The sequence below is a fragment of the Bos indicus genome, chromosome 11 (genome assembly GCF_029378745.1).
Source record: "Bos indicus isolate NIAB-ARS_2022 breed Sahiwal x Tharparkar chromosome 11, NIAB-ARS_B.indTharparkar_mat_pri_1.0, whole genome shotgun sequence".
Lineage (NCBI taxonomy): Eukaryota > Metazoa > Chordata > Mammalia > Artiodactyla > Bovidae > Bos > Bos indicus.
This window is the reverse complement of record NC_091770.1, coordinates 104,445,602-104,459,238: the sequence shown is the minus strand read 5'-3', so window position 1 is coordinate 104,459,238 and position 13,637 is coordinate 104,445,602. Positions and strand designations below refer to the sequence as shown.

At 60.7% G+C, this 13,637-nt stretch overlaps 1 protein-coding gene across 8 annotated transcripts in view; it reads left to right on the top strand.

Annotated features, from left to right (window-relative positions):
• Nucleotides 1-13,637, top strand: part of VAV2 (vav guanine nucleotide exchange factor 2) — a 186,033-nt gene that overhangs the window by 32,030 nt on the left and 140,366 nt on the right. For all 8 annotated transcript variants that reach the window (XM_070799646.1, XM_070799645.1, XM_070799648.1 and 5 more), the window contains exon 2: nucleotides 5,993-6,109. In XM_070799646.1, coding sequence (XP_070655747.1) covers nucleotides 5,993-6,109 — 117 coding nt within the window. The remainder of the gene's footprint in view (nucleotides 1-5,992; nucleotides 6,110-13,637) is intronic.

Here is a 13,637-nt window from a genome sequence, read left to right as displayed (position 1 = left end):
GTTCCCTGTGTGCAGATCACTGGCCCTGGAGGGGCCGTGGGGGCCCGGCTCCCTCCTCGCAGGGCGTGGGGGCCCAGCGACGCTCCCGGCTCAGGGACTTCGGGGCCTCCAGGGGCAGGTGGCCCTCCCAAGTCATGGTTTCTGTGAGTGGATCCTGCCTGTCAAGCCCAAAGGCTGGGCTCCTACCCTCTGAGTCTCCCCATCATCCCCGCCAGACTTAATTTTCCTGCAAGTATTATTTTCAGGATGGGGGGGACACATGGATACCTGTGGCTGATTCATGTTGGTGTGTGGCAAACACCATCAGAATATTGTAAAGTAATTATCTTCCAATTAAAATAAATAAATAGAAAGAAAAAACTTGTCTCCCTGCTCAGAAACCTATAAACTGTGAAGGTTGCTTACAGGTCCAGCAGTCTGGCCTTGAGGTTAACGTGGCCCCGACCTGTTCCCGGCTCTGTCCCGTCCTCGCGAGTGACCTTGAGCAAATAGGCAGCCTCTTGGGACCTCCGTCTCTTCACCGGTAAATTAGGACTCACTCTAATGACTGTGAGGCTGTGAGCAGCCTATCCCTGAGCCCGGAGCTGGCACCATGGAAACCCTTGCTACATGGGAGCTTTGGTGAGTCTCAGGAGCCAATGTGAGGTGCCCGGGGCCCCCGGACCCTAGACTGTAGCAGTCGATTTAACAAGCGCACGCGGTTGGGGGCAGGGGATGCCAGGTCTGCTCGGAGCAGTGAGTCGCGTCCCAGTGCCCGGGGCGAGGCGCCTCCCTCACGGCCCAGCATGGCTCCCCGGGGGCTCCCAGGGCAGGGCAGCCAGCCAGGCCGGGCACTTTGGCCCTGGGCTCGGCCTTGGGCAGGGCCTGAAGTCATCATGCCTTTTATACCCTGTGGAGCAGGAGCTTGGACGCCCACCTGTGGTCTGAGCCTCACTTTGTCCATCTGGGCAATGAGGGCTTGCGTCATGGGCAGTCAAGGACTTTGTCTTTAGAGTGGGGCCGCGGTTACCCACCTCCCGAGCCCTGTGGGCGGTTCCCGTGCCCCCTGCTGCCCCGCGCCTCGGGTCCTCCTTTGCACCTGCCCCTTGGTGCTGAGGTGTGAGTGCCGTGCGCGTGTGAGTGCGCTGCGGGGTGGACCTGCGGTCTGGGGCTGCCGTTCCGGCCCTGCCTGGGGGACAGCAAGCCCCCCAGGGGAGGACTTGGGTGACCAGAGGGGCCCCAGCGGCCTGAGGGCTGTCCACCTGCGGGGCAGGGCCTCCGCGTCTCCTTCTTGGAGTGGGGCTGTTCCTGGTCGGTGTGTGGGCCCCAGTGGAAGCGCTCGAGCCGGGCCAGGAAGCCTCCCTGTCCCCTCCCAAGGGTGCGCGGCGGCCTGCGGGCTCAGACGCGGCCCCTGGCCCTCTCGCCCAGTACCTCCGCACTGGGGCCTCAGGACGGCTAACTGACAGCTGACAGTGAGCAGCAGGCCTGGGCTGCCCCGGCCGGCTGCGCCTGGGGCAGTGGGCGCCTGGCCGTGGAGCCGGTGAGCTCACGCTAATCTGATTTCAGCCCGATTAGCTGCAAGGAGGCCAACCAGGGCCCGGACTTAGAGGGCGAGGCGTCCAGGACACAGGCGGCCGGTCTCTCGGCGGGCTGGCCCGGCTCAGCAAGGGACGGCTGGGGCCCTCCCTGGGGCTGGGGGCGCCCACACGCCCCAGGGTGCCCCACACGGATACAGCGGTGCAGCTCCCTTCTGGGCCACCTGTCACGGGGCCAGTTTTCCGGGGACGGAGCCTTGTGTGGCCGCTCTCTGTCAATTCCCCGCAGGCGGAGGACAGAGAATGCCGCTTGTGCCTGAAGCCCCGGGGGCCGCCCGGCCATCAGGCCTCGGGCCACAGGACGAGGAGGGGCAGCTCCCGGCTGCAGCCTGGCTCCTGGCCCCCAGCCCTCGCCCTCGGCTGTCTCTCTCCCAGAACTGGAAGCCGTTCCTGCCGGGGGGACAGACCAGAGGCCCTGCCTGGCCAGGGTCCAGCCACATGCCCTCTGGGGACCCGGGGTGGCAGAGTAGGGCAGCCCCTGGGCCTTCGTTTCCCTGATTGTACAGTGAGGGAGGCAGTGATGTTATTGCTTATTCAAACCCGGCCCCTTACAGGGGTGCAGGGGAGGCTGCTGGTGAGCTCCCAGACAGACCCGGGACTCTGGGCGGCTGGCGGTCACCCCCGTCGTCTCGAAGGGCCTTCACTGCTCTTGAAGTGGACGTGGGCTCAGATCTCGGCTTGGGCGCCTTCTGACTGGGAGCTGAAGTCCTCCGCCGTCTGGGCCTCAGTGTCCCTACCTGTATAGTGGGGCTGATTGCTGGAGGGAGGGCGGGGGTGCAGTGTGCTTCCAGGCGCGGGGGCACCCCCAGGAGGATGCCGCCTGGGTGCTTTCTCCGCACCTGTCTTTCCCTGACGGTCGAGTCCCAGGCCAGCCCAGGCTGGACTGGGAGCCACTGAGAGTGGTTCTGGAAGGCCAGGGGCCCGCGTGCCCACGGTGGAGGGCAGGGGTGGGCAGGCCAGGCAGACGCTGTGCCCACGACGCGCCTGCCCCTTTCCGAGACCCGAAAGGAAGCCTGGCCTTGCCGGCTGCGATTGTGGTTGGGAGCTGTGTAATTAACTCTAAAAATGGGAGGCTGAGGAGGAATTAAAATAAGGGCTTAGTGGAAATTAGAGACGAGTGGTGTGCAGAAAAGCCTGGAGCCAGGCTGGAAGCTGCAGCCGTCCTGCAGGGCGGGGGGAGCACGGGGTCTGATGCAGGCCAGGGCAGGGGGTGTGGGTGGGGGGTCTGGGGGGGCCTGGGGGGTGGGTGGCTCGGGCTCAGATGCGCCCCCGGGTCTGCAGGCTGCTCTCAGGGGTGGGATGGGGGTGAAGCAGCTGAAGGCAGGGTCCTGGGTGTCTGCGATCTGATGGCGGAACGGGCTCTCTAGGGGTCGGGTGTGAGCCTCGGTCCCAGGCCTCCCCCAGCTCCCGGGGCTTCCTCGGCTCCCAGAGCGCCTGCTCAGCCGCTGCCTCCGCCGTCACACAGCCTCCTCCCTGTGTTGGTTTCTCTGTGACTCTGTTTTGTGAATTACATTTTTTTTTTTAATCGTGGTAAAATACACAAACCTTAAAATTGCCATTTTAACCGTTGTTCAGCATACAGTTCAGTGGCATCGAGTGCGTTCACGGTGCTGTGTGATCGTCACCGCCAGTATTTCCGGGACTTGTTCTTCTTCCCAGACTGAAGCTCTGTCCCCACTGAACACTCAGTGCCCGCCCCAGCCCGGCCCCCAGCCGCCTCCTGTGTCTGTGGACTCCGGTCCTGGGCCCGCGTGTGAGTGACCCCTGCAGGCCTGTCTTTCCGTGTCTGTGTTCCTCAGAAAGGTCAGGTGAGGGAAGACAAAGACGCGGCTGTTCCGGGGCCACGTGTTCAAACCAGTAGCTGTAGCCAGTTTTGCAAGTAAATTTAAATTCATTAGAATAAAGTGAAATTACAAGTGCGCTTGTTTGGTTGGACTGGCCGCATCTCCAGAGCTCGGCAGGCAGGCGTGCCTGATGCCGCCCCACTGGACCGGGCTCGCAGGGCGTTTCCATCCTTCCAGAAAGTTCTGGTGGAGGATGCTCTTCCAGGTTCGTGGAGACAGAAGGGACTTGACTGAAGTCGCCTGTGGTCCAGGATTGAACTCTGGGCCAGGACTGCTTTCTCTCAGGACGTCTTGGTTGTCCTTTATCTGGTAAAGAAATGCTGAGCGCTGTCTGGAGATGAGGCAACGTGGGACCTGTGGTCATTTGTTCATTTCCTGACTTTGACATTGGAGCTGCGACTTCAGGGGCGGGGGGTGTCCTCGTTCTCAGGAACTATACACGCGGGGCGGGCGCATCTGCAGTGTGCTCTCATGCGTTCAGAAAAAGTGTGCACACACAGACACACGCAGAGATGCAGAGATGCACACTGATGCACACAGATACACACACCCACAGATACACACACAGAAATACACAGATACACACACAGATACACGCAGAGACACACACACAAACACACATATACACACACCCACAGATATACACACAGATACACGCAGAGATGCAGAGATGCACACTGATGCACACAGATACACACACCCACAGATACACACACAGAAATACACAGATATACACACAGATACACGCCCAGATACACACACCCACAGATATACACACAGATACACGCAGAGATGCAGAGATGCACACTGATGCACACAGATACATGGCCAGATACACATACCCAGATATACACACAGAAATACACAGATACACGCAGAGATACACACTGATGCACACAGATACACACCCAGATACACACACCCACAGATATACACACTGAAATACACTGGTTCACACGTATAAACACATAGAGATATATACACAGAAACACACAGATACACAGATACACACACAGGTACATGCAGAGACACACACATAAACACACGGACAAACACATAGAGATATACACACAGAAACACACAGATACACGCAGAGATGCAGAGATACACACTGATGCACACAGATGCACGCCCAGATACACACACCCACAGATAACACACACAGATACACGCAGAGACACACACACGAACACACAGATACACACACACAGACAGACACTGACACACACAGATAAGCACATAGATGCGTGTACACACGCAGACCCACACACCCGGTTCCCCCCTCCACAGGCAGGGAATAATTAACAGACCACGGGCACTAAGCTGGTGTTGTCTCTGAGCAGTGACCAGCCCAGCGGAGGGAGGAGGGGCCCCGCGTGGAGGCTGCTCTGGGGCCGGGGTGATGCCCGCTGGGGGCGGGTGCGCAGGAAGATCCACGTCTGCTGGGCTCCACGTGTCCCCTGGGAGTCCTGCATGCAGCTTGGTTGACGCTGTGCCTGCCGTAGCTTCTGATTCTGGCCTGGCCTTCCTCTGTCCGTTTGTTGAAGTTTCTGGTGAGCAGTCCCAGGGTCTCTGCAGGTCTCTTGAAGCTGAGCTGTTGGGCCCTTGAAAGTGAAGGTCGCTCAGTCGTGTATGACCGTTTTCAACCCCACGGACTACATGCAGTCCATGGAATTCTCCAGGCCAGAACACTGGAGTGGGTGGCCATTCCCTTCTCCAGGGGATCTTCTCAACCCAGGGATCGAACCCAGGGCTACCGCATTGCAGGCGGATTCTTTACCAGCTGAGCTCTGTCCCTTAGAGGGGTTATGATGGGGATGATGGGTCTGAAACCCTGGCTTGGTGTTCAGCTGTGTGCACCGTGGTCCTGACCTTGTGGGCACCACGCCAAGGTGGACTGGTGGGGAGCTGGTGGCTCCCACGTACCTAATGCCCGCTCTGTGCCATTGGGGCAGGTCATTAACTCCACCAGGCATGTCCTGCTAGGGAATCAGGCCTCAGAAGCCCTGGTCCAGCTGCAGGTACTGGACAGGATCCGAACCCAGGGCCCTGTGACTCTGAGGTCTGTGTTCCAGGCTGCCTCGTCTGCCGCCCCCATCTTTCCCGGCTCCTTCTCCACGGGGACTGGAAGCCAGTGACCCTGTTCAGCTGCCCACCCCCTGCCTGCTTCCCTGGCTGTGTTGCCCACGTGGGCTGGGCACACAGATGCTGGGTTCCTGGGTGCTGCTCTGGGGTTTGATGCAGGCCTCCGTGCTCCCCCACCTCCTGTGTGTGCCCTGCGCCGCTCCAGGGCTCTGCGTGGCTTTCGTGGGCCTTTGTCACGTGTAGAGTGACGGGGATGTGTCTGTGCTGGGGAGGCAGTGTGTGCGTGCTCCGTGCCTGCTGACTGAACTCCAGTCTGTTTTGTTCCAACTGTGGTTGTCTTGAGTTGGGACTTGCGGCTCCCCAGACAGGGTTACGGGGCACACGGCGTCTGCTCTGAGCCGGGCAGCGCCGGGAGGCAGGGTTTGCTGCTGTTGGTGTTACTGCCCTGCAGACTGTGTGGCTTGAATGACGCTCCCTTCTCTCCTCCAGTTCCTCTGCTTGAAGAACATCCGCACCTTCCTGAAAGTCTGCCATGACAAGTTTGGGCTCAGGAACAGCGATCTGTTCGACCCCTTTGACCTCTTCGATGTCCGAGACTTCGGGAAGGTGAGTGGCCTCTTTCCAGGCTGGCCCCGTCCCCCCTGGGCAGAACCCCGTGGGCAGGGGCAGGCCGGGCTGTGTTACAACCGGCGGAGGCGCTTCGGGGGCTGGGGCTGCAGGACGGCTCCTCCCGCCTTCTCAAGCTGTTCAGAGTGAAGTCAGGCATCGTGACCCCAGGAGGATGGAGGGAAAGCTGGCCTGGATGAGTCCAGACCCGGGGTCCAGCCCTGCCCTGGCTTTTCCAGTTGAGCGACCCTGGGCGTTTGCTTCCTGCCCTGAATCTCCCACCCTTTCTGGACGAGCAGGCACCAGCTCCTGGGCCGGGCCCGGATGGGCAGGTACTGTGCTTACTGCGGTGTGCTGAGAAGGGAGCTGTTGCATCATGCCTGAGACAAGTGGGGCTGTCTGGATCCGAGCAGCGTCGGGTGGGGACAGATGATTATGTGAACTCCTCGTCCCTGGAGCTGATGCCCTGGGTCCGTGGCAGAGATCGAGCAGCCTCCCTGCTTTCTCAGCAAGTGTCCCTGGCGACTGTCGTGCAGAGTCCTGGCAGGGCCAAGGCCGGGCGGGCGTGCAGTGCACTGTGGCTTCCTGGTGGGCCTGGGTCCACAGTGTCCATGCAGGGCGTCATGTTCCATCTGGAAGCCAACAGTTCCCAGGTCCCTCCTTTCAAAAGATGGAGTCAGGACGTGAGACCTTGTTGATGGATCGGGGGCCGAGGCTTGAGTCAGACCTGGCTCCGTGCTGCGCTGTGCTGCAGCTGTCCCCGAGTCCCCGCCTGCTCTTGGGGGGGCCCTTCCCTCCGCCGTCAGTGCTGGCTTTGTGAAACGGGCACTTCCCGGACTACCCAGGGACGAGCTTTCACCTGCTTACGGGAAGTTATCGAGGATGTTTATTGCCTGCTTTATCTGAGGACCATTATCAGGGACCTGGCGTTTGAGGAAGTGTTCTGTGAACACGTGATTTATGAAGAGCGAGGGGAATTTTGTATTTGCAAATGCTGAGAAGTCAGTTCCAAGAGGAGCTCATCTGAGGGGCTGTAACGTGTCGCATTAGCATCGGTAGGACTTTCCCATAATGCACCTGGGCCTGACGGTCCTCTTCCTCGGTTCTGAGAGTCCATAGACCTGAGACTCGGGCACCAGCTCTGGGTCTGCAGCAGCGCTTAGAGGTCTCTCCTCCTCTCTTGAGTGACTCTCCCACGTCCCTCTGGCTGCGAAGCATTCGCCTAGGCCTCTGAGGCTTCCAGGCTTCCCTCTGCTGGGGCGGGAGCCTGTGCCGGGGTCCTTCCCATCAGTGAGCTTCTCAGTCTCCGCAGACTTGCTTTCAAGGGGATTAGAACCTCTTTCCCGTTTTTACTTCTTGTGACCAGCAGTGCCCTGGGCAGGGGAGAAACCAGTGGCTCTGGACTTTGGTGGAGGCCTTCAGAACATACACACACACGCACACACACACACACACTTTTTATAAACACTCACACGCACAACTGGTCTTTAAAATAATTGCATAGAGAAACAGGATAAACCTGGCCAAACCCATTCCTCGGCCAGCGGTGAATGCAGATTGCCCGGCCTACGTGACGTGATGTAAAGGTGGACATAAATTTGGATTAAATTCTCGTCACATGATCTGCCAACCGCAGCCAAGCACTTGGAAAGGGGGTGCCCCTTGTGGTTGTGAGCGGTTCCCACGGGCAGTTTGAGCCCTGGGGGGATGTGCTTGCTGCCCACAAAGGGGGCCGGCCGCTCTGGGAAGCTGCAAGTGGGCAGTGGGTTTGGGCTCTGAGTCAGGGCGTGAAGCTGCGGATAGACTGGGGGTGCCAAGGGCCCTTGGTTCAGCCTTGCCTCCTGCAGGGAGGCTCCAGGGAGGACAGAGCTGCCCTGAATCTGCCCCTGCTTTTCATGTCGAGTCGGATGGATCTGCTTCAAGATCTGGTTCAACTTACTGGCGGCTGACTTTGGCAGAGGGCACAGCGACGCTGACCTGCCTTGGCTGGCCGAGGACCCGGGGGCTCAGGGAGCCTGCCCCGTGCTGCCCGGCCGCAGCGGGTGCGCGTTAAATGGCGATGCTGTCGCCTGGCCTCGCCCGCCCCCCCAGGTTCAGTGGATGGGAAACTAGACCAGCGCGGGTGGCTGGCGGCCTCCTGTCTCAGGTTTCCTGCGTCCTTTTATTTGCGCCGCCCTCCGGAGCCCAGCCCGGCCCTCCTGCTGCCCTCGTGTCCGTCTGGCTGCGCATCCGTGTCCTGCCCACCTCCCTCCCTGCTTCATTTTCTGAGCACAGTGAAGCTGTGGTCGGCACCCCGAGATGAGTGGGATGTGGGGCCAGCCAAGGCTGGGGCGCTGAGACGCTCTTCTCTCCACGTGGGGGCCGCTGACCAGAGCCTGCTTTTCTGGGCTCGTCCCTGCTGATGTCTGGGGACGGGACCCCCTGGAAAGCACACATGAGCCAGGCCCTGGCTCTGCACTGCCGCCTGCCCGGCTCCGGGTCACAGACACGGGGACTGAAGCCACCCTGGGCAGCTGAGCAGGGCAGCTGTGGACGGGCGGCAGAGCCGGGCTCCAGCCTGCGGGACGAAGCACAGCCAGGCTGCTCACTCAGGTGTGACTTCCCAGGCCGGCCTGGGGGGGACATCTGGTGACACTTGGCAGGTGGCTCTGCGCACAGAGATAGCAGCCGCTCACCGAGGGCCCCACGGCCGATTCGCCTTTTGCCCTCCGAGAGCTCTGCCCCGTGGGGTTACCCGCTCAGTCCAGGTGGGCCTGTGGTGCTCGGAGGTGTCAGACCACTAAGGTGTGATGGAGACTCTGCCCTCCCTGGCCCTTGCTGCTGGCCCGGTCCCTGCCGGCCGGACCTGCCTGGAGCCCGTGTTGAGAGTGACCCTGAAGTCGATCCCCGGACAAGGGGACAGGGCTTGGGGTCAGTTGTGGTCTCCCATAGTGGGTGGGCAGGAATTTGAGGACACTGTTCCTTTCTCAGTTTGCCTGGTCATCCTCTGCTTACGCCCTAGGATTCAGGAGTGGAAAGGATCCTTATGGTATGGCTGTCTCAGGCTGGTTTAGAATTTTCCCGATTTTTTTTTTTTTTGCCATTATTCAGGAGGTCTGTAAAGCGTTCAGGTCCTGTCTGGGTTCTGGGTATCGTTTTTTTTCTAAGCGGCTGCCTCTCAGCGTCCCAAGTCTCCCGGCATTGTTGGGAGTCATTCCTTGAGAAGGGAGTGTGCATGCTCAGTCATGTCTGGCTCTCTGCAGCGCCATGGACTGTAGCCCACCAGGCTTTCCTGTCCATGGAGTTTTCCAGGCAAGAATACTGGAGAGTGGGTTGCCATTTCCTACTCAAGGTGGGGAAGGGAAAAGGCATTCATTCCTTGGTTCCTCCACTCCTCTATTAAACATTCAATAAGCCCCAAAGAATTTTTTAAAAATTAATTAATTTTTTAATTGAAGGATAATTGCTTTACAGAATTTTGTTGTTTTCTGTCAAACCTCAACATGAATCAGCCATGGGTATACATATGTCCCCTCCCTCGCCCCCAAGAATTTATTAAACGCTTACTAAGCTCAAGGTAAGATGGAAAGACTTACACGACCTTTGCCCTCTGAGGGTCCCCCACATAGCTGCTGGGCAGTTCATGGTAGAAGGAAGAGTGGGAAGGTGAAGACTCTAAGCTTTCCCCCGGAGCTGCCTGGTGCTGGCCTGCTGTGCAGCTGTGACCACCCTGGGGCCCGTCTTCTGGATGTGAGTGTGGGATGGGTCACTCAGGACTTGGCTGCAGCTGAAGCCCTCGTGGTAGGGGGTGATCAGCCCTCCTCAGCAAACCGCTCTGTGGAGTCTGGCTGATTCGCGGGCATTCTTCCTGTTTCCAGAACCAGCGGGGCCCTGGGCTTCCCCTTCCCACCTTCCCTTTTGGGGGAGTGCAGAGAGGAGCTGATGCTTTGGGGTGTATGACGTTATAGAAAGTATTTTCCCTGACCCCAGGCTGGCGGAGCTCTCTCTGCTCCCCAGCCGGGAGAGACCCTTGGCAGATTCCTCAGCGGGACAGCAGGCAGGTGGACCCAGAGACCCTCGAGGCCTCCGGGAGCCCCGAGTGCAGCCAGCACGCACCCATCTGGAGCATGGCGATCGACGGGGCAGGCGGGGCCCAGGGGGTGCTTCCTATGGGTTAGATCGGACTTTCCTGCGGGTCTTCCTGTGGATCCTGTGGATCGGACTCCAGGTAACTTGGACTCTGAGGTTTCCTTTCTGCAGAGTAGAGTGAGGACAGGATGGCCCAGGGCGCGGCTGTGTCGTGGACTCAGCCAGGAAGCGAACGTCCGGGTCCTGCTGTTTTTATTAGCGGTCTGGTCCTCTTCTTGGTCACCCACCCAGCAAGCTCAGCAGGAGCAGAGGGATCCAGAAAGCTGGTTCTGAATTTTATTTATTTTTTTGGCTCCATCCCTGGTATTTCCCCAGGGGTCACATTAGAGATGTTAGGTTTCTCCTCATACCCATCCTGTATGGGGTATGATTTGGGGAAATTTGAGCTAAGAGGCGAGCTGAGGGCCTGAGCTGGGAGCCGGCCTGCCGCTGAGCCTGGGCCCCGCTCCTGCCCTGTGGCATGTGCATCCTTCTCGGGTGTCCCCCCGTGTCCTGTCCCGGGTGTCCGGCTGGTGCGCGGGGCCCGGGAAGGGAGGGCATGTGGGAAGGCTGCGTGGGCTGCGTCTCCGCGAGACTCCTCGGTGTGGAAGCGGGCTGGCGGTTTGGACGGAGGGTCCTGGCGAGGTTGTAGGGTTTCTGCAGCTTCCCTCTGATGTTTTGCCCCTGGAGCCACAGATGGCTGTGGCCGCAGAATGCCCACCTTGTCTCCTCGCTGTGAGCTGGGCTTCCATCACCTTCCCACCCAGCCCCCTGACGCTGGCACTTGGTGACCTCCTTTACAGACCAGGAGGCGGTGGCTCCGAGGGTAAGCGGACCCCTCTGGGCCGCATGGCCGACCGTGTCCCCGGCCTGGGAGTTTGTTGGTTCCACAGCCTCTCTGCCCTCACTCCCCTGGCCGGCCTCCCAAGGCGGGTGGTGAAGTTGTGGCTTCACCAACACAGTGCCTGGTCCTGGCCTTGCCGCTGGATCTGTCCAGCCCCAGCCGGTGACCTGGGCTGGCGACTTTCCGGGACTTAATTTCCTCATCTCGAAAATGGGGACAATCTTGCCAGCTTTCCCTGTGACTGGATCCCCGTGGGCGCTGTTGCAGGCAGCTCGCCGTGTGGGCTGGAGCCCAGTGGTCACTGAGCAGACAGAGTTTGCATTTCGTTCTCGTTAGAGTCCTTTGTGGACAGCCACCGCCGGCCACGTGTTCACTTGCACTGTGAAGCGGGGGGCGGAAGTGAGAACGCCTTCCAGGAGGCGAGTCTGTCCTCTGGGTGGACAGGAGCAGGGAGGGGGGCGGGGGCTTCTCCTGAGTGGCCTGGGAGCCAGGGGTGGACCCCAGCCTGCAGGAGGCCGCGGGCAGTCCCCGGCTCAGGGCGGGCCTGGTCGCCCTTCCTGGGACCTGCTCCCACCTTCCTGCCCGGCGCACTCACTCTCATCGCTGGCTTTCCCGCAGTCTGACCCTCGGGCCTGCGAGGCTCTCCCTGCAGCCTCAGGGCTTGTGCTCGCTGTTATTTAAAACAGCGGGGGTGCCTCCTCCGCCCTCGATGCCCACCTTCCGGCTGTTTCCTTCCTTACTGGGGCTGCGCCACAGCCTCCGGCTGGATCACTAGCTTCCTGGCTGTGCGGACTTTTGTGCTTTGATTATTGATGTCTCTGGGTGCCGAGAGCCCCGCCTGGCATGTGGGGCACTGGCCCATCTTTGTGAGACTCAGTGGGTCTTATCGGAGGAGCCAGCAAGCTGTTGGTGGGGCCAGAGTGACGGCGGGACACCTCCCCAAAGGCCCGGCCGGGCACCTGGTCAGGGGACCCAGGCTGGCCCAGGTGGCCCCGCGGAGGTCTTCCCTGGGGTGCTGCCCGTCTCGGGGCTCCGATTCCAGCTTAGTCTGGCACAGCGTCCCCGCCTGCCCCCAGCCCGGGGTGCTGCAGCCTTGCCGGGTCAGCTCGGCTCACTTTAGCTGCCCCCCCAACCCCCCGTTTTGAGAAGAAGGTCTGTAAGGCTGTGTCTCTCGTTTGAGTTAAAGAGCAGAGCACACCCTCTAACAAACGAGTTCAATTCTTCTATTTATTATTCATTGAAGTATTTTGCTGGCTCGGAAACTTCCGATGCGGTTGAACCTGGCTGTCAGCAAGGCCGGGGGCGGACGACGGGCCCCTCCTTGAATTAGCGCACGAGGTGGGGGGCCCAGCGGTGCCTCCAGGGGCCGGCCTTGCGGGGAGCCCGCCCGCCCCTCCTCCGGCCGGTGGGGTCACCACGTGCGTGGACCCCGCGCAGTGTGCGCCGGAATCTCTGCATCCAGGAGCTCCTGCTGACTTCAGGGGCCTCACGGGGTGAGGAAGGGAGCTGAGGCCCAGAGGGAACATGCCTCTGCTTGTGTCTGGTGGAGCTCGGAGGTCGTTCGGGGGGAGGCCAGGAAGACAGCATGGAGGGGAGGCAACGAGGAGGCCGGGAGGGGGGTGTGGAGGCTGGGAGGCAGAGAGGAGGCCGGGAGGGGGGTGTGGAGGCCTGGGGGCAGCAAGGAGGCCGGGAAGGGGGTGTGGAGGCCGGGAGAGGGGTGTGGAGGCTGGGAGGCAGAGAGGAGGCTGGGAGAGCTATCTGGGTAGAGGCCACAAAGAGGCCTCAGTCAGGATGGGGGCAGAGGGGGCCTAACTCTCAGCTCTTTAAAGGACACAGGCAGTGAATTCCCTCACGCGGTGGATTTTAAGCCATCTTCCCTGGGGACCAGGTGGAGGCGGAAGGCAGGGTCCTGCTGAGTCGAGCGAGTCCACTTTTCCGTTTTCCCTGTTTCCTCTTGTTTGACACTTTGCTTATACAGTGATCTGAAGAGGTTAGGAGTGTGGTTTGAAGGCACCGGTCTGTGACAGCTGAGGAACCCACTTCCCCAGGATCGGGGTTTGGGGAGGGCGGCGGCTGGCTGGCGCTGTGGCCTCACCGGCTGCCTGAAGGGCCCCGAGGCTGGGCAGGCTGGTCACCGTGTCCTGGACGTGGGAGGAACGGGCCCTTCCCCCAGCATCGCAGCCCCTCCACCTGTCCGCTGGTCAGCGCTGCTGCACCGGCTGGACCCAAGGTCATCTACTGCTCCAGCCCGGCCGCCTTGGCTGCTGTCCGCGTGACAGAGGTGCCCTGTCCCCGCCTTCTTCTCTGCCTGGACCCTCTTTTGTCAGCAGCTTGCCCTCCCTCTTGTCTGTCCTCCGGGCGTGGGAGTGCCTGGAACATGCTGTTCCCCCCGCCAGAGCCCGGGGCAGACATCACCTGTCCATCCCAGCGTCTTCCCCTGAGTCTGCCTGCACAGCACCCGAGCACCCACAGCCCACGGGAGCTGGCACGTGAGAGGAACCAGTCTGCTCCGCCAGATGCCCCCAGCTATTACTGCCATGACCCCTTGTCTTGCCCTGGCCCCTCCACCACCCCCCC